Genomic DNA, 27,454 nt, shown 5'->3' with positions numbered 1-27,454 from the left:
AGCCATCATTCAACCCAGGGAAGATGAATACAAACTTTCATAATAACCACCTTCCCCATTTTAGCCCTCATTAGCATTAATTTTTAATGTAATTATGCTATTCTTTTACACTGAGCTCATAAATTACTGCTCTTTTGTTGCTGGCTGGCCTTGTAAAATCCAAAGTAATGCTTTGTAGTCTGATCTTTAAGGCAATTACTGGCTTCTTCACTCTTTTATCTCCCTGCATTTTCAATAACCTGCTCTCTAATGATTTATCTCCGCTGTACCCCCCCTCCCTCCCTCGCCCCACCGATCCCTTTCCCCGCTCTTTCTCTCTCTGCACCAGCGGCCAACTGCCCCGCTGCCAGCCTCCGCCTCCAATCCCCCATCCGCCCACATTCTCCCCATCTCTTTGCAGCGGCCCCAGATACATCAGGGATGCACACAAACACATGCACGGATGCTTGCCTCCACCAAGTTAACTATATTAACACACGTGTATGAGTGTATTCAATGTGTGTGTGCGTGTGCAGTAACTTTGTTTACTATCTCCTTTAGTCATTTTCCAGCTCGCCCTTCATTAGCGAATATCCAGCTCCAGCAATGGCGACAACACCAGGGGAATGCCAAGGTAAGAGACTGGCGCTCCATCTCACTCTCTCTCTCTCGGCTGGTCTCCTGTGGGTCTTACCTGTAGGCTAGCTGCTCTTGTTTATGTAACCCCTGAGCTGGGTAAACACACGTACACGCACACACATACACGCATTGCGCGCACACAGGCACACACTCGCAGCGCTTGGCATCAAACAGCTGAGTTAAGCTTAGCAGGGCTGTGTGCTAGGGGCGATAGAGGGGCTCCGGTCTGGCCCCGTTCTCAGCAGCAGCATCCTGGCTGCATCAAAGTCTTTACCGTACCATTCTCCAGGCCCAAACAACAGGCTGCTCCAACGCATGCCTGGGAATTGGACTGAGAAAAAAATGAAACAATAGGTTACTTATTAAAATCCGACTGATGAGATTTCATTATCAGCACCGAACGACTCTCTGTGAGACATTTTGCCGCGCGGATGAGGATTTCCATTACACCGCCACTAAAACAAATAAATTAAGGAACCTCATGTGTCTGCTTGGTGTCTGGGAATGTTGCTGCTAATGAGATATTCTGTTGATATGACGGAGAAGTTTAAGCCTGTGCTGTTAAGGCCCAGAGCCATCCAGTCAGACTTCTACACAGAAAAGCCAGACAGCCAACTTAGGTTATTAAAAAGGTGTCTGGTGTGGGCCTTGGTTAGGTAATACTTTTAGACTGTATTGATTAGGGGCCGCTGACAGGTTCTGATGTTAGCCCTGGAAATGCATCAAGTGGCTAATGAGCAGCTATTAGGCCCATCGATTTGCTGATTTCAATTGATAGCTAGCAGGGCAAAGCTGCACGTCAATATTTGCATAACTAATACCCTGCAGCTTTAGGCATTGAAAAATGAGACCTCAATGAGTCAGGGAGACTCAGAAAGAAAAAGAGAGAGATGCATTCAGGGAGAGAAAGAGAGGAGATGAGGATAATGAGAGCAGACAAACGCAGATCAGCAACCCAGAGAAATGAGCAGAGAAACACCTGAACTATCAAAACAATCCAAATGTCAAGAAGAGCTAAACCACCACGATCCTCCTCTCCTTGGCGCAGATCTGTAGGTTGTCTGTAAGGCAGCAAACCACCAATGGCGGTGTTGCAACAATGACGAGATGTGACGCTGATGCCTGTCTGACGCCTGTGGCTGCCGGAGGGTCAACAGGTCACACAAAATGAAGGAAAATTCTGACAGGCTGAGCCAGATGTCCTGAGTGTGTCCCCAAGGAGTGTGTGCACATGTATGTATGTGTTTGTAAGTGCGCGTGCGAGCAGGGAGATGTCCAATGATAGAGCAGGTGGCTAAGCCCCTCTAATGTGCGTTCCCACGAGACCACACACGCACACATAATACGCACAGTCACTCATATATAACCCCCATCCCCCCACCCACTCTCCAAAAAAGCCACATGTCTCCATAACGCAACAATGCACCTTCAACCACAAACACATACACAGGCCAAGTGATCCCCTGCGGTGCTCACCTTGTTATCACAGTGTCAACTGGTCTCTGTGGAGTTTGCTGTCCTGACGACTCCTGTCACTGTCATCAGAGGCCTGTCACACATCACTGGTGCTCCCTTAAAGCTTTTATATTAATTATCAGGGGCCTCATTACAGAAAATGTCCTATCTTAAGTTTCAAAGATAAGAAAAATCTTATTTTTCTGTTGCAGAAGCAGTACCTGAATGGTTGTGCCCTATCCCATCTTAGATTTCCTAACTTCTTAACTGAAGTAACCCTAACTAGAACTTTAAACTTGATGCTTCAATTGGCACTCGTCCCGTCATGCCTGTGTTTAGAATATACACAAGACTGACTGTATCCGTAACATTGGCTGTTCGACTTCACTTGTCACTTGTCAGCTTGCTGTAATGGACAAGAAAGGATGGGCATTCAGTTTTATGTTTGGTGAGTCGGAGGCATTAACCGTATCGGTGGTGGAGAGGATATATGCCCATTAAAATGTGGTCGGGGAAATTCAAAGCTAACAGGCCAGGTCTATACGTTCTCTGAAATGTATGCAGGACACCAAACATGAGCACATTCCTTGCCTAAAACAGCCATTCTAGCCTTGAGCATTATTTGACCTTAGCAGATAATGGCATGTGATATGTTTATGTGATATCTTATGTGATATCTATTTGGCATCAGGAAATGAAGAGCAGCTGGTGACTGAGTGGCAAACACACGCGCTCCTTCTACTGTCTCCGAGTGATAGCGATCTCCCCACTCTCCAGTCAATAAAGGTCTGAATGATGAATTAAAGACCCAAACAACCTGCTAATGACAGGATGACATGGCAGCCACGCGCCATGCCTGGCTATCTCCTTCCACATCTTCGCTCATCCCTCCCTACTTGCCACATCTCTCTCTTCTGTCATCCAACCCCATTCTGCTCATTTCAACTTCCTCTCCTCAACTGACCCTGGTTCAGCTTCTCACAGTATATTCTCCCCATCCTGCTACAACAATTAAATGCATGTGTTCAGCCTCTTTCTGTCTGCGCCTGTAATGAAATCATGGGGAAGAACAATAGATTGGCCCCGGTCTATCCTTCCATTCATCTATCATGCAAAATATCTGAAGCCACAGACTCTATTTATAAGAAATGATGATGCATGTAATTGTTTGATTCTGCCATCAAAACTGCACCGACTGATCTAAAGGATTGCTGCATTATTTGTTTGCTCACGTACCTGTCATGCAAACCTCAGACATAACATGAGACTTTGAAGAGACACATTTTTGGGGTTATATGACGCCACAAATGCAACATTCCTGCCTTCAAATACACTGTTTGCACTCCAGCTCAAAAAAGGTAACATACAGTATTTACTTGTAATTGGCTCAGATGGATAATTTGCCATTCATCAGCGCTGACATGTTTATTGTTGCCTTGTTGACATTGTACCTATCACTATCATGTGTATAAATAATGCGTCCAAAGCCACACAAGGGTCCACCTTTCGGGAAACTAGTGCAAACAAAGTTTAAAAGCATCTACTGTATATTTACTGCATATAAGTCGGCTATTTATCTGAAATCCTAGCTAAGACCTGACTGCTCCTGCTGACCCGACTGCACTGTGCTAACTGCAAACATAGAGGTTATAACCAAAACCAGGTGGGTGTGTTTCTTTCACTGTGTGTGTGTGTGTGTGTGTGAGGGAGAGAAAGAGAGCAGTATGAGTGTTAGCCGATGTCCTGTGCCTGGGCAGCATCACAGAATCTCATTAAATAGTGAAGCTTTCACAGGCTGAGTGGTGAGATCTTCAAGATCACAGCCACTTTCTCTGTCGACGGGCTCGAAAGGGGGACTGGTGGCATTCCGAACGTTTTGCATTAAATTTTGCTTCCTTACAACCTATTAAGTTCTGCTTTTGTTAATCCTGTTAGTTTAGACATTTTCTAAGTAGATACTTGGTGGTCATAGCTGGTTTATTAAACACAGATTACTAAAGGGCAGCTTGTATTTACTATAAAATATGATCCGCTTTGAAAGATGAAGGAGCGCTGCGGCGGTAGATGAAGGGACATGTACCTTAAACTCTCCCTCTCCTAACTGAGTGCTATAATCTGTCTGTGTGACTCACGCAGCTCTTTATTAAGCACAGTGCTGTTTTAGTGTGATTAGAATATAGAGTCCTGCCCTGCCCTTTACCAGAAATAACACGCATTTGACTGCATTAACTTGATGTTAAACTAGCCGGTGGATATGTGTGTTTGTGTGTGCGCGTGCAGGAGAAAAAGTGCAGTGGTCTCCATTTTTTCGATCCCAGGCTGGTCAGCAGCTCTTTTATGAACAACTCTATAATTAGAGAAACACCACGCAACTAATTACTTAATTGGAGCAAGGTCTTTAAAATGAAAATGATGTAATCTGAATCCAGGAAACGGGCTCGATTTTCACATACGCTAATACGTGAACGTCAACACACAAACAGGCAAGCGCGCGCGCGCACACACACACACACACATGCCTTGTGACCTACAGTCTTCTTGACATGTAGCCATCAAGCAACCAACTCTTTCCCCTTAGTTGGGTTGTAATTGATTCTCCCTTTCACTCTGCTGCCTCCTGACAGGGCGTGTGTGTGTGTGTGTGTGTTGGTGAGAGAGGAGAAGGGACAGAGAGGCAGAGAGTCTCCTGTTTGTGTGGTCTGCTACAAACTATATTAGTAAAGGTCATGGCTGTGAGTGTGTGTGTGTGTCTGTGTAGTAATTAATTAGGCAAATGCCCCCCCCACCTCCTCCTCATCTGACCTCAGTTGTAGACTAATAACCTTGGCACTGTGTAATATATTACCCTCCTTTTTTCTGTTGCATTCTGCCTTATAGGAGGGAAACAGGAGTGACATCATCATTTGCATGTAAATCCAAAACTCCTCACTGTAAATTATTTTCCTTCATGGTCTAAATTACAGGAAAGAAATGCATGAATAGATGTGTGACTGTAATGTGCAGTCAGTCTTGATATGTTTGATTTCTGTCAGCTGTACTGGTGTGCATCAGTCCTCCTCGCTGCACCGTGATTATGTGTTTGCTTTCCCCCTTCACATTTTATGAATGTCAACCTATTGCGACACCAACTCCACCAACTTCCCCCAAATACTCTACCCTCTCCAGCCTGGGGACACTGAACCTGTCCTGATATCACAGGCACAGCTCGCCCCTGAATCAGTTGAGTGCAATTTTCTTGTTCCCCTTAAAGACAAATCATCTGAATCGGGTTAAACCAGTGTCCGTGGATCAAGCAACGTACTTAATGTGATTGTAATCAAGGTCAGGTACGTAACTCTAACTATAAAAGTGCCACTAAACACAGGTTTTAATCAAGAAGCCCAAGTGACATTAATGTGATGTACTCGAGTATGACACTTGATTAATACAAATTCAGCTAAAAGAAAAAACGTCTATTCTCAACTGTATTTTGAGTTTTATGATTGCTGTAGAAAGAGGTGCCTAGTTTGTCAGTAATGTACTACACGGAAATACAGTTATTATGAATAACTTAACTCATTATTATGCCTGTACAGTACAGTGTGTCACCGGTGAGTTAAAAACTGTTGCTATGCTTATGTCAGAAGGGCCGTCGACATCAGATTTTCACTCACGATTATCGTGGCTAAACAAATTTCTAATAATATTTTCGCAATATCTATAGAAATTTGAAAAAAAAAACATAGCATCTTTAACTTTGTTTACTGTGAACTCTATTCAGACGATATTATCATGTGTGTATTCTTAACACCAATCAATCATTTCAGTCACTTTCCAGGCAAACATGTCAAACATTTGCTGGTTCCAGGTTCTTAAATGCAAGAATTTGCTGCTTTTCTTCATTCGTCATTGATGATGGTAAATGGAGAGGTTTTTGGTTGTGGGCTTTTTGTTGTAAAAAAAAAAAAAAAAAAGAGGCCACCTGAAGACGTCACTTTTGGCTCTGGGAAATTGTGATGAGCATTCTTTGCATCTTAACAAATTAGTTGTGAAAGTAATCTGCAGATTAATTGATAATGAAAATAATCGTTAGTTGAAGCCCAGTATGTAGTATTAGTGCTATTCCTTCATGACACTGTTGTGCCACCAAAGGCCCTAATACACACATCTCTCCTAAAACACATGCACACATATTGGGGACTCTCGTGCAACCTCATTTCAAGCATTCCAATGTCACAATCGTCACACACACCATATTTTTTTTTAAAAAGAGACACACAAGCACATATTACTACCCCCAACACACATACACACACACACTCTCTTTAGTGACCTCTGATGTCTAATGACAAACCTTGCGGGGGCCACCACATGGCCACAGCCACCCAGGATGCCAGCACTTTGACCTGCAACAGTCTGCGGGTGTGTCTAATCACAGCAGCCTGACCACCCTGTTAGACTGCACCAAGTACACTACTGCTGCTGTGTATGATCATGTCCAGACTCACACGCGTGTGTGTGCGTGTGTGTGTGTGTGTGTGTGTGTGTGTGTGTGTGTGTGGGCACGTGTGTGTATGTGTGTGTGTGTGTATAAGTCACTTTCACATATAGGGAATGTTTTTAGTTAGAGCGGCAAACTACTGGCGACATTTTAACCATGACCAAAACATTTTTTAACTGAAAAAATGCAAAAAGTTTTCAAAAAGTAGGTGTCATACGAGTTTGTTACACTGTCTAAACAATTATTTAATCAAAACAGATTTTTAATACTACTTTTGAACAAATTTGCAACTCTATCCTAAACCTGATAGACTGGACAGGAAATCTGGGAAACGTATCTCAAGCGAGGTTGCTGAACATACATCAGCCAACTGGTAGCAGGTTAATTGATAAGGGTGACCCCAGGAACGATTACCAATCACGGAGGGTAAAAGGGTGCTGTCAATCATCTGTCCACTTGACCTGAGTGAACACTGGTTGGAGGCTTGCATGGTCATTTTTTGTGTAATCTAACGTATAGCAGGGATATCTGGGCTGCTATCAAGTCAAACATGCCATTCCAAAGATATCCTTATAGAAATGATTACGCTATAGGCCCCCATAGCTGCGGTAGCGACAGCCACACGATGGGCGGGCAGCATCAGCATCCCATTACCCCGGGACAACAAAGGGTCATGCGGGGTTAGCAGAATTCGGCATGCGCCTCCACTCGTTCACGGGACCAGCAGGACAGGAGGTCACCTAATCACCTTGCCAAGCCGTCACCGAGGGAGGAAAGGGGGAAGCGAGAGGAAGGTGGGGGGAAGAAAAAAATCAACTTTAAATTTGCGGTGATGAAAAATCAATAAAGCAGTAATTGCTTGGCTTATCACCGTGCAATGAAACAAATTGGGAGGAGAAGGAAGGCAAGGAGAGGGCTGGCGTCCATGCTGCACGCCAGGGTTTTTTTGGCTGCAGCGTGTGGAGCAGAGCATACAGCAGAGAGAGGGGGAGAGAGAGAGAGAGAGACAGAGGGAGAGAGAGGGGGAGAGAGAGAGAGAGAGAGAGAGAGAGAAGGAGAGGAGTTTGGGCTTCAGTGGGCCAAGGCAAGGAAAAAAGGTCTCCTCGTGATAATTAAATCTTCTCACACTGATTTTCTGCCAAATTTATTTCCCCAGGGACCATAACTCTGATTCAGTGCTTACAAGCCTTGCATAACTAATCATTTCAACGTGGGGGGAACCACAAACCTGAATGAATAGGGAGGAGAGAGGAGAAAATAAAAAAGAGCGATGGCTCGACTGAATCTGTGGCACTTATTCATCTCTAAATCAATCATTATTTAGGCAGGACAAAAATGGGAAATAAGTGTGGAACGTTCTTCAGTAAGAATTTGTTTGAAACAGACCTTAGAAGCGAAGGTGTAATTGATTGTCACCACGCTCCCTTTTACACTTTCTCCGCAGTGCTATACAGGCAGAAAACATCCTTTAATTCCTGGAACAAATAGAAGCCATAAAGCCAATGAAGTGTCGGCTCAATATTCCTCTGACTGTTCCTGGCATGATTGTGTTGAACATAATAACACAACAAATAAGGCCATTTATCTGAAGTAACGACAGGAGATGAGGCTAACTGCGCTAATCAATACCCAATCGATACAAACCAGATTTTCTTACATCAAAATCACTGAGACAGATCTTCCTTCAGCGCAGAGTGCACAAGAGCAATACAGTGCCTCCCTGGAGTCCTACGGTATATCATATAGCAGTGGTGAGAACACAGCTTTAAAAAAAAAAAAAAAAACAGTATGATGCTCTACCCTGAGAGAGGATGCTGGGAACTATAATTATAGCTTGGTATAATTCAGACACTCTCCTTATTGAATCCCCATGTTTTAGTTAATGTGATGAGATCATGGACACCAGATCACTCGTGTTTACCAGCGGATGAATTTCACCGCTTGTCCTTCAAGTGGCAGCCCGAGTAGCGCCGATGCAGCGTGGCGAGGTAGCGTGGCACGCCACACCATGGCCCCGGTAATTAAAACATTTAAAGCAGAGCCAGCCCCCCTGTGCTCCTGGGGTGTGATATGGGGGTCACGCGCCTGTAGATTCTAATTTGCGCACCATTTGTATTCATGACAGGCACGTGCTAAATATTTAACAGCAGCCCGGCAGGAGTTTTGTATTGTTAGGCTTTCCAGGTCAAATAATTTGATTTCAAGGCAGATTACATTAAGCGTCAATGTCCAAGCCACCACTCTCACTTGCCTCTCATTTCCTGTCTTTTATTACAGCCGAGATAGGCCAGAACTGAAGGGATATGGCTTTGGATTATACAAGAGCTTGTTATCCGTGGATTAGTTATTATTTTCAATTAGAAAAGGGATCACATCATTTATTATGGACGCACACACCCACACCGGTATTGCACGCAGAGCGGAAATTTTAGCTGACTGACAAATTGTTTAGCAGAGCATGTAATCACACCTAACAAGAGAAATATTATTTCAAATAAATGACGGTGCGGGCACCCTTAATGATATTTCACTTATATTGATTGTCTTTGACTGAGGCCTCCTACACTTATTAAGGATCTGTATTTACTCGTATTTCTATATGTTGGACAAGGAAGGCGAAAAACCAAATCCAGACATTTTCTGTTTCAGCCGAGGCCCTGTGGTGATTGACAACAGAGCTAGTTAAACGGTGATGAGGCGTTAATGGATGCTAGGTCGAGGAAGTGAAGGGGGGGCTGGAGGGGGCCTGCGGCTGAATATTTAATGGTCATATAATTCCTGAACACAGACACACACAGTCAGGTACACACCCAACCCATGACCTGTCCTACACACCGCGTAATTAGGGAAACAGTCCTTTCGTTTAACTGCCAAAAGAGCAAACTGTAGGTATATATCCCCCTAATGATATGGGTTAAAGAGCTATTATACGTCTCATTAAAATATATGATCTTCCAATCTGGTGGTGGTTTTGAGGTAATGGGGACAGAGCAGCATAAGGGCTCCAACACCATCCGCAGGCTATAGGCTAGTGTCCAATCCATATCTACATAATTCTGTATGTAGGAGAGTGGCAGCACAAATGAAAAGATGTTTCACAGCACCCAAATTTCACTGATAGGCAGTGTTCAAAATTTATGTTCAGGGCGTTTTGAAGCAGCGTGAGAGTGCGTGGGAGTGAATTGAGGTTATCAAGTATTTGACACCAATTTTCATGCCAACTGTGTTAGCTTTCTCTTTAACTCTACTGGACAATAAGGGTATAAAGAAAACCAGAAAAAGTTAACAGAAGGTTCAAATAAAGACATAGATTGATGACGAACATGATCACACACTTAAACACACCAGGGCCGCAAATAAGGCTTATTTTCATTATTAATTAAAATGCCGACTATTTTCATGATCAATCAATTGTTTAGTCCCAGGGCACAAAATGATGTCTTCAAATTGCTTCTTTTGCCAATCAACAGTCCAAAACCCAAAGTCTCATCATAAATGACAAAAAAGAGGCAAATCCTTACAATTAATAAGCTGGAACCAACAAATGTTTGCTTGAAAGCTAATGAAACAACATCAATAGTTGGTCAATCATTTTTTATTTGATTGACTAATAGTTGCAACTCTAAGTAAATACACAACCAACCTCTGACCCCTGACTCAGTTATCAGTACAATATTAGTGAGGAGAGTGTAATGGACAAATCTCTCTTTCTGGCCATCAAACTTTGCCATTCCCTGTTGGACTGGAACAAACACCTGCACGAACTACCTGCACCTGGACGCAACCTAAACGCAACCTAGTACTGTAATCTGATAATACTTCCGGGGCTGAACAATATCTACATCTATACATAACTAGAATGGCACTCAGTAGAGCGCATACCTCTGCCGATAGCTTTTTTCTTTTTAACCACATGGTTTGTCCTCTTGTCTATTGTCTAAGCAATTACTACATTGATATTGAATGTCTTGTTTGTCCTTATCTGTGTTGAATTGTTGCTGTTGTCTTGACCAGGTCTATCTTGAGAATGAGACCCTGTGTCTCAATGAAATCACTTGCATAAATTGAGGCAAAGTTGTCAGTATTGTTTTAACAAAAGCCTTGTCATTATTGTCTTGAATCAATGTATAAATCATGACAGGTCCAAGGAAGCAATGTTTGTTGGGGGAGTTTATTTGAACAACATACTGTTAGGGCTATTGAATGAATGACAGTGTTATGAAAACCAAAATAAATATGGATTTTAGATCATTTTGGTTGAATAAAAAACAATTATTTGAGTATGCAAATAACAATAGGTGCTTGGGAATAACAATGGGTATTTTTCACAGTTTGCAGACACTTTATAGACAAACAATCAAGAAAATAATTTGGCATACTGATCAGTAAGTTACAGCCCTGTATATTCTATTTCTCATGTTGGCTTACTTCTTATATCTTTGTCCTCTGTCATGTTTAATTAGGGCATCACCAGTCAAACATACACTGCACTGACTGGTTGGTATATGAGTAAATTTGGCAAAAAACAGGGGGAGGAAGTACTGCACCGCTTGGATCTGACATTAAGAAACACAAAGCAGGTAGGTTTAAAGGAATATAAAGGGAACAGATTAGTAAGAGATGAATAATGTTGTTAATTTGACATATTTGGGTTTATTGTCTGGCTAGCACTACTACTAGCACGATGAGACTTTGGTTATTCAGTTAAGAGTCAGCTAACAGTACAGTCCACACAAACAGTCTGTTACTCTTGCAGTCAGTCCATCTTATTATAGCTGGACACAGTATGTTAGCTAAAAGCCTCCTGGGCACACAAACCACATCTCTCAGCTTTAATAGCCTAAACAAGGCATGCAGCTAACAAAGGAATCATCCTCCCCTCTCATTCTCACACTCTTTAATATCACATGTTTCCTTTTTCAACCACTAGCATCATCTGGCTGCCCTTAACCAGAGAGCCAAACACTCCTTTTAAGTGAACACTACTTTGTTAACTGATGACCACAGGGTCAGTTATTGATCCTCTCCTTTCTCTCTCTCAGTTGCTGATAAAAACCCCTCTTTTCCTCGCAGGGCTCCGCAGTATACAGCCACAGTTCGCTACAATAATAGCATGCATATCATAGCATTCACATGAATCAGATCTCGGTGGTTTTCGATTAGGGCTAAACTAACTCAAACACATCGCCAGTCTAGGATGTGAATCTATTTATGAACGAGGAGTGTAGGTGGTAGTGTTCTTCACTTCTCCCCTCCATTCTCTTTAAAGGTTTTCTCATTTTAGTTGACTTAGCGGTTCAAGTGTAAACTTTCTAGTTGTGTTGACCTCTAAGAGGCCCTGCGGGGAATAAAGAGACCCCTGGTGATCTGCTGTTTAGCAGCAGCAGTGGCCCACCTCCTCCATTTTAGTTGTGCTGGGAGGAAGGGCAGAAAAGGATGGAGCTGGCTGACTCTGCCTGTGTGTGTGGATGTGTGTTAGTGTGTATTTGCAAACGCCGCCACTGGCTGCTCTAGCTAGCAAGGCAAGGTTGAGTCGTCAGGGCCACTTTGTCGAGCCTCTCTGATCTCACTTCATGTGTCCCCGTGCAGGCGAAGGAATAAAATGATGGTCCTCGAAGGCAGCGTCTGCACAGCGCGCTCGACTACACAATCAAGTACAACACCTTATTTCAAACAGAACGAACAGTTGGAGTGAAGGATGAGAGAGCTTTGAGCAAAGGGGAGGAAGAGTCAACTGAATCCAAAAAGAGGCAACAGTGCAGCGTGAACTTAGCTTAAGAAAGCTATTTGACTGGGAGCCTTGCTCTGTTGCCCCAAGCAAGGCACTTAGTCACCACTTTGGCAACGCTTCCACACAGAGAGGAGAGAAGCTGGAGAAGCGAAAGAGTTAGAAAGACACAGAGAAGAGGGCAGGAGAGAGGTGGAAGTGGTTGATGAGGACAAATGGAGGTGGGAAGAAAAAGAGTATGTGAGACAGAAAGTAGGAGGAGAAAACAGAAATGGGAGGGAGGAAGAGACAGAGCGCCAAGGCAGAGAAAAATGAATAATATTAATGAGAGAATGGTGAAGAGGCTGAGAAGAAGACAAAAAACAAAACAGCAATATAGAGAAAGAGAGAATAAATTCTTCCCAGAACTGAGGGACCAAAGCATGAGTGCAGGGCTAATTAGTTTCTGATGGCTGGACTTTCATTTGGCTAAAAGGTCAGCTAACTTTAAAGGTCACGCTGCAATGCCTGCTCGATGCAAACACAAAAAATGACACGAAAAGAGTGAAGAGAGAATCCAGCGATATAAAAACACCCACACTAGAACAAATTATGCTGCTACACACTCCTGTGTGTGCATGCACATACACACACAGTGTAGTTGATAACGGCACATTTGATATTCTCATTTATATCGTGCTCTGGTCAGAACAGGGACCAGGGTCATTATTCTATCTAAGGACTTTTATTACTGCTAGCATATCCACTGCAAATTACTCTTGACTTTATTTGAATGTGTATCGAGATAATCTTTGCATGTTAATGTGTGTGTCCTATGTTGGTGGTAGTGGGTTGGGCTGTCAGGTTGGCAGGATAAATTTACTGCCTGCAATGCTAAGCACATTTCTGCGTTGAACACCTACTATGCATCTTTATGTAGATTACAGCTGTCTTAATAAAAGCTAAAGCGTGCAATCAGCTTCTCTACATTCATGTTTTTGCAGATGTACAGATGAACTGTGAAGGAAGATTTCTCCTTAACAAGACAAGCTTACGCTGAAATGCAAATGTAAACATGTTAAAAGTGTTTAAAGTCATTAATGTTGCAGAGAGTTGAGGGACTACTAAAAAACTGCAATACCTGACATAAGAAACAGGAGCGAAGGGAAGGTTTTCAAAAATGAATGTAAATATTTTGTATTCATATTAATGACAAGAAGGCTTCATCAAACTTGTTTTATTGCCTTTTGTTTTAATGAGATAAAACTGCTCAATCTGATAAAGACCGTAGTAAAACATTTTTGCATTTTTGTTACATTTATGGTTCATGTTTTCCTTTGTGACTGTTGGGTCTATTTAGACCTTTTACAACTGGTTTGATATTGGAGCCAGAGTCCACATGTTGGATCTATGACAGAAACACAAATAACTCACCTTCCTCTAGTTTCTTTCGGGCCTCCTCTTCTCTCTTGGCTACTTTAGCCTTCAGCACCTCGTCCGTCTTAGCTGCAAAGAAAGACAGCAGAGTTAGGAGCGAAGCAGAACTTCAGCAACCCCTCACTGTGGTTTCATTAGAGAAAACATTCACAATATTTTTCAAGATTAATAGAGGTATTAAGAAAAAAAACATTTTTATTTTTTAATGATGTTGTGATGTATTGACATGATTTTGTATTATTACTGAAAATGTAATGAAAACGAATGAACATATCTCGCCTTTTACTTTAAATATGATCCCTTAAAAATACACATTTGTACACCCAAGGCAAAAAAAAGTTATACTGAAATTGATGCTCATCACAGACAATGCAGAAAATTACCAGAGAACACATCATTGAATCAACAGTAAGAGTACAAATCCACAAAAATATGAATCATGCCTTCTACTGCTTTCCCTAGCAAGCAGCACCCCTCGCTGCCTCTCCTTCACACTCCTGTAAAAGTCGGCACGTCTTCCTGAGAGGTGTTTATCGTCTCGGCATAATGAAAAGCTTAAGAGAAAGTGAGGCAGCGGGAGTAAACACTCGTCAGGGCATTTTAAGCATCTCTCATCGTGAGCCGTGTTGTCTCGGCTCCCCTTTTCCTCCGCCTTTCCCCCTGAATAATCAAGATGTTAAGCCACATTAAAAAATATAATGCCATGTATGGCAGGACTATCAATACTGCCTCTAAATTAATTACATTTCCGTTGCGGCGCATCATTTATTTTGCAGCGTTAGGGCCTCGGCGGAGCCATTTGCCTTTATTGCTATCTCACTTGGTTGATGAGTGAGCTATGTAAAATTGAGTCTCCAATATCATTACACTTAATGAGTTTAAACTTTGAGAAAAAAAAAAGAGAGGGAGAGAGAAACAGAGGAGGAGAGCGAGCAGATGAGAGAGAAGGGGGAGGAGAAGAATGAGAGCTCTGCACTGTTTTGGGGAAGTTTACACAACATAAGAGTGGGTGTAAGTGTTTGTGAGCGCTTACAGAATGTTTGTGTTAGGGCACAGCTGTGGGTGTCCGAATGTGGTTTATTGCACCACTTGAGATGCCTGCGCGCGCACGTGTCTATCGTGTATGCTCCTCATTTTGTGTCTGATTGTGTGTTCGACTTTGCGCTGCGAGCAAATATGTTACATAAAAATACACCACATACACATCTGTGAGTGTGTGTGTTTGGATGCAGGAGGCCATGGGTTGCGCTAGTCTCTCTGTGACTGCGCTGCTGTTTTTGTTCAGTAATTGGCGTAGACAAAGAACCCGTCACACCACTGTTATGGCTGGTTAAGTCTGGAGGTTCCGCATCTTTACTAACAATGACTCTACATGGATGACTGAACCCTCCTCTGCCTCCCTCAGCTAGGGTGTGTGTGAGTGTGTGTGTGTGTGTGTGCGCGCGCACAGGAGCATGCCTAACCAAATCAACAGCCACCAATCTATTTCTCTTAGCAAACACAGTCATAATTTAGTAAGTTTGTGTTTCTGCGAGAGTGCCAAAAACCAAACCACGGGCTGCACCATCCTGCAAGTGCATTCATGAGTTTTCTTGTTACACAGATGTGCATTTGTGTGTGTGTGTTGTGTGTGTGTGAGTGATCTCCTCTCTGTGTTCTTCAGTTCCCTCTTTGCTCCGGGCTACCGAGAGGCAGGTAGGAAACAGAGCGGTGCTGGTGGTGTGATGGAGCGGGAGGGAGGGAGGGAAACAGGGGAGAAAGAGGAGGGGAAAAAAAGGGAGATAGGCAGATAGATGGGGGCCATGTAGGGAAAAAAAGGAAGAACTGACAGAGAGGGAAACAGGCAAACAAACAGAAATAAGAGAAAAAGCCGTTTCTGCTTGCACACGAACATGTGCACACAAACAACAGGAGTGATTTGTCGCCGCTTTTTGTTTGCATGTTTATCCTCCACCTCTATCCCTTCATCCCTCCCCCAACAGGTTCTCTTATCCTCTCGCTCTCTCTTCTCTCCTTCTGTTTTGCCCTCTCCCGCCCCTCCCCGGTTTTATGCTTTTCTCTTCCTTCTCTTGCTCATCTCTCCAGTACACTGTGCCTGGGGGCGATAGCAGCAAATCAAACTGTTTATCCATCTCTCATCAGTGCACTGCCTCACGGGGCTCCTGCCCCCTCAAAACAATGAAAGTAGGCCTGAGCGCTGAGCCAGGGATACGATTTAATTACATCAATAAGGAGCTCTGCTTTAAAAAAAAAGGAAAACTACAAAAAAAGCACTACAGCGACACACTTTGCTGCACTATCATGAAAAGCCTGTTAATATTACCGCTGTAAAAAGCATGCAAAAGCCTCGCAGCTGCAACCGTGTAGAAGTATAAGCATGTGTGTGTGCTGCGGCCGCTTATTGGAAGTATATTTCTTGGCAACTTAGTGGCTCCAGTTCATTGTGGGATAATTCTGTGATGGACTTTTATTAGAGAGGGTAATAAACGGCCGGGTGTTGGGGAGAGGAGAGGCCTTTCACTTCATTTAGACTTCGTTCAGTCTTGGCTGCAGGGGCGGAGGGAAAAGAGGAGGGATGGCAGCAGGAAGGGGCGGAGAGCGTCAGTGAAATCGCATTGTGATTATGAGTGTAATTGCAGCTCTGGGGCCCAGGGGCCATGTAGCTCTGATGGCGCTAGAAGATGTTTTATGCACGGCAACAGAGAGGAAGAAAGTGAGAAAGAGAGAAAGAGAGAGGAGAGTGGGAGGGAGAGGCAAGCTGCCAGGATGTTTGCAATTTTTTTTTTCCTTACAGAATCTTCTTTTCCTCCACCTCCTTCACTCCTTTCTATTCTCTTCTCTCCTCCTCTCTCTTCCCTCCTGTCCTCCCTCCCTTGGCAGGATTAGCTGGGTCTCGTTAGAGGGGAAATGTAATAATGCTCCCACCAGGTGGAATCGGGCCCGCTCCATTATCAGCCGGGAGATGGATGGGCCATGTAGGGCCGGCGGGGGCCACGCGCGCACGCAATTTAGATTCAATAAACTGGCAAAGCAAGACCCCCAATCTGATTTATCTCTTACACGCCGCCAATGCTTGCTGCTACGATGCTGATTCCCTATTACCACTCAGAGAAGGACTATTCATTGGATGTAAGGCACGGCAGTCAGAGAGGCTTGTCGGGCCCCCGGGACGGCGGCAAAACAGATACAGCAGAGGGTTAATGCGTTTACACACAGATAAGCAATTAAATCTAAGGCTGAGGTGAGTTATAGAGTTATTAAGGAGGGATTGGAGGGGGAGAGAAGGGAGGGACAGAGGGTGAGAAAAAGAAGGAGAGAGATGTTATTCAACGCACAAGTGTTGGCCGGGTACAGTAAGTATTAGAATTGAGAAAGGCTATCATATTATAGAGTTCGTGAGGAACAACAGAAGAGCAGTAGTCTGCCCACGTTGTTCAATAAACTCAATACAACACTTACACACTCGCGATGCTGAAGACAGAGGTCAGCACAGCAGTTATCCACTTAGTCTGTGTGTGAGTTTATGAGTGAGTATATATATGCAAGTGCATGTCTTCACGTCGAAGTGTTAGTGGGTATGTGTTGGCGTAATCGGCATATCCATATCCACTGTATACCTGACTTTGAGTATGCAGAACATCACATTGACTGTGTGTTTTTTTAATGTTTTTGTGCATACGCGCGAGAGCCGCACTGATGTTAGCGGCGTTGGTAGTGGTGGGTGTCATTACGTCCAGCCGCCAATCAAAGTGAATCTGAATGTCAGCAGGAGAGGAGGTGTGATAAATCAGCCTCACACCCAACGACAAACAGAATATTAGAGGCAGCGCAGCGCCATTGGAAAAATGTCCCTTCCAATCAGCCGAGCACTTTACAGTGAAGCTCAGCAGCCGGGCCTCCGACCAACGCTGAATACCAGAGAGACAGATAAGACAATAAATAAATAAATAAGAGACAGACAGGTTCGAGAGACAGACAGACAGACCTGTAGCGAAGCTGACGAATAACAGCCCTGACAGGCAGAGAGGCGAGACAAAGAAACATAAGAACACAACGGAGCTGGAGGACAGACAGGTAGGCACACCAACTGACATTTAACAGGCCTGACAGGTAAGAAGGCAAGACAGACAGACAGGTGTGAGGACAGACAGAAAACTTTTTTATTTTACCTAATTTTAAAGAAAAATAACTTTATTTGTTGATAAAGCTGTTCAATAACTGAATCGTCTACAAATCTTATGTTTTTTTGTTTTTTTTTCAGGCCAGATACTGATGCCAATTATAAGTAACCCACAAGACCACTGACGAATAGTTGGAACCGATATACGTTTGAAGTAAAACTGAAAAAAGAAAAAAAAAGAAAACTGTGATGAAATGTAATTCAAGACAGTTTACTCAAGAAAGGTATTCAGGTACAATTTTGAGGGATAATTACTGAAGTATTTCCAAATTTCTACCACTTTATACTTCCACTCCATTACATTTTGGAGGCAATTGATAAACGTTTTCCTCCACTACATTTATCTGATAACATTCGTAACTAGTTACTTCCAGATTTTGATAATTGATAGTTTTCTATTTGGCATCAGAGCTGAAATAGGGCTGAAATAGTGCCATTCGTAGTCATTTAAATGATTGTAATCACACAGATTATGACAAAATGCTGAATATTGGCTCTCATAATCGGCTGAACCCTGGTCAAAACATCTAAATCTTTTAGTTGACAGATGTGAAAATAAGAAAATACACCATGACAAATGTATTTGATCATTAAGGCTGACAGCACAAGTGAAAAGTCAGAACCAAAAGCCATTCAATATCATAAGCGTATATTTCGGATACTTTGGCTGGTCCTGCATGGTATGAAGGCGGCTTCAAATGCAACCAAGAAATAATGGACTCCTTGAGAAAGAATGGCGCAAACCTACAACATGAGGCATAAAATAACTTACTGTAGCTTTTTTACCAAGGTTATCAACCTATACAGTTTCTATGAAACCAGTGTTATCAAGATATTCCAATGTGTTTACTTTTCAAATATCATTAGTTGACAGACATACTAAAAAGGAAGACAGACAGGACAGCTGTGATTCAATGTTGCTCTATTAGCTTATAGCAGCTCTACTACACTGCCGCTCCACAAATAAGACAGACTTAAAATTTAGTATTATTTTTTTTCCTTATGCTGTCAGAGTTCAAATCTGATCTGGGATGATAAATTCTGTCATTTGAGACAAGTTTTTTTCCAAAACAAACTGTTTATATTCAAGAAATACTGAGGCTTTGAATACAGGATGCCTGAAGGTTACAGTTATCAGTTCTGTTTATCTTTGTAAACAGAACTTATAACACTGACAGAGAGAGAAACAGTGATGGGCTTAAATCAGAGGCTCACTAAGTCCTCCTGGTTTACACAAACAAAGCTCGGATCACATCACATTTACTGTATGAGACAGATCAGAGAGGAGAAAGCACAGGAGAAGGGGTCAAAGGAAGGGATTGGTAAACGTAGCGCAGAGATGTTTTTTTTTTCCCTTCGCTGAACATTTCCTAAACAACAGCTCTAATCAAATTGTCTGCCTTGCATGGTTTTTAAAGGCACTTTATTCACAGATTTCCATGTGAATTAGATTAAAAACTACAATATGAATACCACATAAATGTTCTTCACCTGACCAGAGAGGCTTTCTTTCAGCTTCTTTTTGAGCCTTCAGGTGAAAAAAACGATGACCCATTAGACTGTTTCTGAGTGGCAGTGTGATGATACTATAGAGGCAGGTGTAGAGGTTAAATGGATCACGGGAAGACGCAACACCCGAAGCAACCACTAGGTGGCAGAGCACACAGACAACACAAGCTGGAGAATCCAACCAGGCCTTGATTTTATGTATGAGTGTGAGTTTAAATGCAGGCTCCTGTGTGTTTGTACAGGATCCTCTGTCAAACCAGCTCATCTAGATCTTGTAGCTAAAGTATACTTTGACACATATGTACCTGTATTCCTGATTGGACGTGCAGACATGAAGAGATAAAACATGAAGTAATTTAAATATTTAGCAGCAGGATGTATGCAACCATTCAAGGGCAAGGACGCATTATAGTAGCAGGTAATGTATGACATTGTGCAACTTTTGCTGGGCCTGAAAAAAGTCTCCTCACAACAAGAAACATGAAAGTGTAACCAGTTCTGTACGTGAATAATCAGCGTGTCTCAGCCATATGATCGCTCTACTACATGAGGATCTGAGTGAATTCCTTCAGGCACAAGACCTGAACTTGAACGATCTTTATCGCAGGCTGCCCTCTGCATCTGTCATCGGGCTGATTTAACGACACCCATGAAATATTTACAAACTAAACAATTAGAGAGAGATATCTTACAAAATCAATCAATTATTCATCGCCGATCGTCTGAAAAGCTTTTGTTTTGTTTCACAGCTATATTCTGATGCTGGGAGGGGGGGGGGGTGCATCAATTAGGGCTTGTACTCCTGTGGTGTTATGGATGCTTCAGAGAGGAATGATTGCCTAAATGAAGGAGCCAGATGCAAGCTGCCAGCACTGCATGCTGACACTGTGTTGTGGCAGATAAAAACCAGACTAATCTCCACACTATGTTATACATGAAGTCAGAGGGATAGTTTGGATCGTCTGAATGTGTGAAAGAAATGAAGACTTTCTCTTCCCGCGTTGGCAATGTCAGGACCAACATCCACAACTCTGGAGCTTTCCTTATGCAACATTTGTTCTATTAATTTTTAAAACAGCCTCAGACACCTGGGCCTCGTGTTTGTATTTTCTTTTTCAGTGATCATGCTGGGAGTGCATCTGTCAAGCCCAAAGAGGTGAGGAGTGAGGTGAAGGAAAAACAGGAGGAAACTCTGTCCAGAGTTCATTTTCTCTGCAAACTACAAACACAGACTCATACAATTCAAATTCAGATTTTACATACAGTATATCTCAGTAATCAAAGGCCTACATATGGATGATTGGATGTAAACGCCTTCCTCCCTACTGTGTGTTCAGTCCATTTCTAGTTATAAAGGCCTCAAGGCGAAAACTTTTTTTCTGCCCATGCAAACATTTTCGTTTGATATTCAATCAGTGGCTAAAGTTGCAATCTAATCTGTTATCAACACAAAATGTCTCTGCAAACATGTTTTATACATAGAATTATACAGAGGGAAATAACGTTTCAACTAATTTTCTCCTCTATTTTCCAGTTCACAGATCACAACAAAAAGATTCTTCGTTAACAAATAGTCAAAATATTTCTTAGGTGATGTAACTTTAACTTCAAACTGTTTCTAAAGAATTGTTACTCCCACAGACAAATGTAGAAGAATAATCTATTTTAGACCTGAAACGAGTGGTAGTTTGCCCAAAGGATGATCAAGCAGGAATTTCTATAACGGATCAATCATGCGAGTCATTTTTCATGCAAAATTGCCAAATAAAATGTTGGTTCCAGCCTCTCAAATGAAAGGATTCCCTGCTTTTATCGGCCTTACATGATAGTAGATCTTTGGAGTTTGAGTTGTTTGGCCAAAACAAGCTCAACAATCAAAACAATGAAAACAAAAGACATAGTTTGATGAAGTGTGGGATCATGGGAGTTGTTGTCTTCTTTGTTAAACAACCCACCGTTGGTGATCGAATCTGACATGACTTGGGCAGAAATGTTGACAGACGAGGTAATGTCTTAAAGTGTTATTCACGTTACGTTGAGAAAGTTTGCCGACTTCTTTTTAATTACTTTGACACATATGGGATAATGTAAGTACACAACTTCACAAAATATATAAGAAAGGGGAATTGTTACGTTTATATATTTTAAAGTGACAGTTAATAAAAAGGAAGATCAGAACAATAATCCTCAGCCACACGTTCCAAACCCCTCTGCACCGCACAACGCTGGCCTCCAGACAACACACTGGGGTCTGGGTTTTATTTCCTTTGGGCTGAACCTTGCACAGGAGGTCTGGGGTTGAGAACAGGTTTCATGTGGGGCAAGCGAGCAAATAAGCAGCTGAGCGGTGGTGTCTTCATGATGCATGTGGGTGGCTCGGGCCCAGCACCCCAACCTGCCCTTAAGACCCAAGGGCGAAAGTGTATCCCCCTGACTCTGCAGCTGCTGCACCAGAGCGCACCAGAGAGATGGAAGCCCTAGACCCTGGGCCAGAGAGGAGGAGCTACAGAAAGGGTGGGGAGGAGGCAGAGGCCTCCAGCGGTCAGGGGAGATCAGAGAGGGAGGTTACTCTGAGGAACTCGCTCTGCCATGGGCTGCACACATACATGCACACATAAACACACCTGAAGAACACACACACGGATGTCAAAATATTCACATAAGGCATAAAAGCACCTCACACACATACACACAAAGCCTGAGGGGGGAAGCCAACAACAAAGCCTCTATAATGTAGCCACCAGGTCAAGCAAAGTTCAACCTCACTATGGAAATATCTTATGTTAAGTGCAAATATTCTGGCCTTTTAGAGCTTATAGTAAGGTACATTAATGTGTGTGTCAGCTGTAAATTTACAGTTATTTTATTGGTTTGGTGGGGGGATGGGCTTGCCTTTTAGATGAATACAGAAGTTCTGTCATGAGAGCTTCACTGGGATGAGCAGGTAAGTGCATAACTGGTCTTCAGAGGGCAATCAGACCAAATCCATAATGCAGGAATCACACGGTAAAATATTAAGCATCCTGGGGCCTCTGAATGACATCTCACCCTCAACTTCAACCCTGTCATGTCTCCACATGCCACCACCGCTTTCTTGCGCCTCTCGATTTCTTTTCTCTTTCATCTCTTCTTTATGTCCTTCTCTTCTCTTCTGTTATCCTTGTCCTCACCTTTTTCTCTGTAAAGGCTCTCCTGCTTCTTTACATCGTTTTCTATATTTTAACCTTGAACAGGTTCATGTGCAAAGGTGCTAGAAATACCCTCCATTTACAGACAAATCCCTTGTGGAAGGCTAAAAATATGTTCATCGCCCATTTGGCCATTATCTGTACGCTGGAAGTTCAACATTGGATGTATAAAGTAAGTCTGAATATGTCAGTGTCTGCTAGAAAATAATCTGTTACCATACGCTCAGACTGGCAGTGACTTTGTTTGTGTCACCCAACCCGCGAGTAGCTGTCTCGTGGCCAGAGAGTCTGCTCTCACTTGTTGGCGTTGTGTGGATTTTTGGAGGACGTACATGAACCAAAGCCAATTGCTGTGGCAATAAATTGCTGGTAAATGTCTCAAGACTTTAGTTTCGACTTGTTGATTGATTGATTGTTATTTAAATGTTCCTAATGAAAATATTAATGTTGCATTGTGAAAAACCTCAACAGGGAGATGAGCTTTTCTTACATTTTATGCCCAAAAGAAGCAGACTGATGGATCTAAAGCCAGACGAAGTGTTACACCAGACAAACACAAGGTCACACACTCTTCAAATGACCATTGCTACACCACAGCCATCGTCACCAAATCTGAGATCTCTCAGCCAGCTGTTGCTCCGCTCAAAGTGCTGATTCAAAAATGTTAGGCCAGCGTCTCCATCAAGGTGCTCTGATGGCTCGAGCAGTAGGATTTCACCCGCCACTACATGAACGAATGGTTTATTAGACAGCACAAGCAGCCCAATCAGCCCAGACACACTTCTTGAAATTTGGGGGCAGCTGTGGCTCAGGAGGTCATCAGTAGTTTGCTGGTTCGACTCCCCAGCTCCTCCGGCTGCAAGTGGAAGTATTCTTGAGCAAGGCACTGAACCCCAAAATGTTTCCGATTACCAGGTCGGCACCTTGCCTGGCAGAAGGCGTCGAGTATTGTGGTCATTAGACCGGAAAAAGAGCTTTGGAAACCAGTTCTACGTGCCATCACCCTCTCATAGGTAGGTTTTTGTTTGGTGCATGCCAGCACATCCTCCATCCTCCACATGAAGCTTGTGCAACACCCCAACACAGCTTTACTATCACTGTACATACTGAAGCCCTGCCATGAACTAAGATACGCTGATTGCAAATATTAAGGCAAATATGGCTGACCCCTGCAACATTTACTTGCAATGTTTTACAACTTTGGGTAGAGCTGCAACAATAAATCAACTAATCAACGAGTTGTCAACTATTAAATGTATTGGTTTGAAGACAAAACTTCAAAATTCTTCTGAAATGTGAATATTTTCTATGACAGTAAATTGACTATTCTTTGGGTTTGGTTGGACAAAAAATTAATTAAAAGACATGTTCTTGGGCTGATGGAAACAAAGATTTTTCACCATTTCCTTGACACTTTATTAGAACAAACATCTAAATGATTAATCGACAGATTAATTGACAATGAAAACAATCAGTAGTTGCAACCTTTACTTTGGTAATTTGGGGAAAGAAAATGATTTTGATCTTCCCTTTCCAAACAAAATGATCCAGTCCAGAATACAGATATGAGCGGTTGTCATTCCCTTTACTGAAAACTACAGAAATGCTCATAAACTGGTCACATTTACCTATAAAAATTAAACAAGATACAACAATCAGTTGGCACATTGCAACATCATTTTCCAAAGAAGTTTTTTAAATTTCAGGCCACAATGAACAGTGTGATCCTGGTAACATGTGCTGCAATTTCAGCGCAAAAATATGCTTGCCTATTATGTGTGTGTGTTTGTATCTGTTCATTTATTCCAGTGTGAATGCACTTGAGCGTGCTGTTGAATGGTGGAGAATAGGCTCCGGTTCCCCTGCTGAAAGCCTGTTGGATGCCATTGTGATGGCACACCACTGAGTGTGTGTCTCATGTGTGTGCGATGAAGGTGGTGGCGGGGGGAGATGGGACTAAGTCTATCAGGACCCCCGCACATGAAAGGTAAACTGGAGCCGCTAATCGCAGTGCTGACACAAGGAGGTTCAGAAGGGCGGCCACTTAGAAAAGAAAGGCAGGAGAGCCGGGACCCTGGCGGCGTCAATGGGGCTCAGCACAACTGACCACATTACAGGAACAAACACACACTGCAGAATAGACACACAAACTTGGTGGTCTCGGCTGGTCCCTGCCTGCTCTTTGGTGCGGACTTCATGGATGGTGTGTGTGTGTGTGTGTGTGTGTGTGTGTGTGTGTGTGTGTGTGTGTCCGTGCATGTAATACTTCTATAAAAGTATTGTGTATTCATTTCCTTTGATATCTTTTCACAAATCCTGTAGAGACACAGCCCGACATGTCCAACAATGCATTTGAATAAAGTGTTTGATTTCTTTTCTTTCTTAAAGAAAAAGATGAATAAGTGATTGAACACTGAAATTACTAATTCTGAGGGACAAGGTGACTAACGCCGGCCTGATAACAAGGTTCAGAGACAGAGACTCAGGTGAGAGTGGAGAAATAAATAAAGCAAAGCGTTGCAAAATTAATACAAGTTCAGGGACATATTTGGCAATTAATGCTAAAATGATGAGGGAGAGGGAAAACAGAAAGACAGTATGCATGAGAGAGGGCACCAGGGAGAGGGGGAAGACGGGGGAGTCAGCCTGGCCGCAGGAGGGGGGGAATCACAAGGGAGAGAAAGAGTGAGGGAGATTGGACAAATGGCAGCCCCCCCTCCCTTTAAGGTAGTGTTGTGCACACTCCCTTCTCTCTTCCCTCCTTCTCATCTCTTAATGCTTATTTTCATCACTTTGCTTAAAATATTGATAATCAATTAGCACTACGTCTGTTTTGCTACAGAATCTGTGTCACGGTCTATCACTCTGTCAGAGCCAATTCGCCGCTCATTCAAAGTTCATTTTTCCTTGGCGGCTCTGTGCCTTTGGAGGAGTCATTACGCGGGGAACATAGCCCGGGGTGCAATCACCTATTCTCTTTCATTACTGGGGAGATGGAGAAGGTGAGAGAGATTATTAGAACTTTGGAATGATCACAAAGCTCCACGCCGCCTGTCAGATCCCCCCTACGTGTAATTCATCTGGCCTCACTGCCTCCCCCCCTCTACCCCCTTCCCTTCTCCTCACCCCTCAATCCCTCCTCCCCCAGCCTCAGCCAGGGGTTTGGCCACAGACATTATTCATGAACATCTGCAGCGCGCTGAATATTCCACAGCCTCCGCCGTGATGAAAAGGGAGCTGCCCCTTTGACTTGAAAATTAACATGCCGGCACAGAGATTATGGACGCGCCGTTTCATTCCAAGCCGAGCTGGGCCACGCTGAGACCCGCCGAGCCGGTGGTACGGGGCTGGGGCTGAGCGAAGCAGAATAAACGGGACAGGAAATGATTTTATTTCAAAGTAAAATAAAAAAAAAACGTGACTGCGGTGCCGGTGCACAAACACGAACCGTCACGGATACAAACACGCACTAAAATCAGACGTTCCTAGTACAGCTGTGATGTGACTGCATCAGTGGCAGACTTGCAACACTCAGACTGAGGTTTCCAACTCCAGAGGTAATCAATAGAGAATATCATCACTGCAATCAAGTGATCTGATTCATGTGAGAAGGGCTGAGCTAAAACAGCTAAAACACTTTGGGCTGTACATGATAATAAAAAACTATTCAAAATTTCAATGCAGTGCTTCAACTAACTACTATTTTCAGTGTTGATCTCTACCTACATTCTTGATAAATTGGTTTGTCTATTAGTAGCCAGAAAATAATGAAAAATACAATGATATAATTTCTAAGAGTCTTAAAATGTTTTGTTTTTGTCTACAACACAAAAATATGTAGTTTACGATCGTGTTTGAAAAAGGAACGCTTCAAGTCATCATAATGAGAAGCTGGAATTGGCAAATATTTGGCATTTTTGCTTAAAAAAAAAGAGTGAAAGGGTTAATGGTAATAATTGTTGCAGCTCTATTTCAAAGACTGGTGGTAAAACCCGGAGCACAGCTAAAACGTTTTTCCTCGTAAACATCTCATTGCACCCTCTCACCTCTGTGTATCTCTTTCTTTCATTCTCTCCTGGGTGTCTATACATGAAAGCCCAGCCAGAGAATGGAGACTCTTCCTCTCTCTCACACCAGGAGCACCACTGCTGGAGAGAAGCCAAGCATCCCCCACATCTCTCTCTCCCCCCCCCCCTCTCTCATGTCTATGTCCCTCGCCCTCCCTGTGTCCTCATAGACACTCAGTGGAGCAGCTCTTGGATTGTGACTGTGATGTGCCTCACAGAGAAATAATCACAAAGAAAATATAACAGCAAAACTCACAATCTGACAATCTGTTCACAAAGATAACAAATAGTAAATGTAAGATAAGTAAAAATGTAATGCTCTGTATGCAAGTATGAAACAATAGTGTACATTAGTGGTGTAACAGAACGTAGTTTATCCATGATCCATACAGATCTTCCCCAACAGTTTGGCACGCATTTGAACTAGGGGTGTCATGATATACCGGTATTGACGATGATTGTGATATAAAAAAATTAAATATTGACATCGTATATATAACACACATACAGTATGATAATATTGCATGAATCATCCAGCGGATATCAGACCTTGTGAATCTTTTGTTTGTCAGCTTAACTGTTTCACTTATTAATCAGGTGAAATTTGTTCTTTGTGCGACTTTGTACAGTTACAGACTCTCCCTCCACTTCCTTACACTTGTATTTTGAGTGTTATTGATTTGCTTAAAACGAGACAAAACCCACAGTACACAAAGTTAAAAGTTAATTTGACAGACAGCATTATTTTTCAAATCTTCAAAAGCGATCATGATAATATCGTTATCGTGGATTTGTTTGGCCATGATAATCGTG

The 27,454-nt window shown here is 42.8% G+C and overlaps 1 protein-coding gene across 2 annotated transcripts in view; it reads right to left on the bottom strand.

The window, feature by feature from the left end:
* Positions 1–27,454, bottom strand: part of rsrc1 (arginine/serine-rich coiled-coil 1) — a 125,069-nt gene that overhangs the window by 9,387 nt on the left and 88,228 nt on the right. For both annotated transcript variants that reach the window (XM_073488036.1, XM_073488044.1), the window contains exon 7: positions 13,695–13,766. In XM_073488036.1, coding sequence (XP_073344137.1) covers positions 13,695–13,766 — 72 coding nt within the window. The remainder of the gene's footprint in view (positions 1–13,694; positions 13,767–27,454) is intronic.

The sequence above is a fragment of the Pagrus major genome, chromosome 2, assembly GCF_040436345.1.
Source record: "Pagrus major chromosome 2, Pma_NU_1.0".
Lineage (NCBI taxonomy): Eukaryota > Metazoa > Chordata > Actinopteri > Spariformes > Sparidae > Pagrus > Pagrus major.
This window is presented reverse-complemented; position numbering and strand designations above follow the sequence as displayed.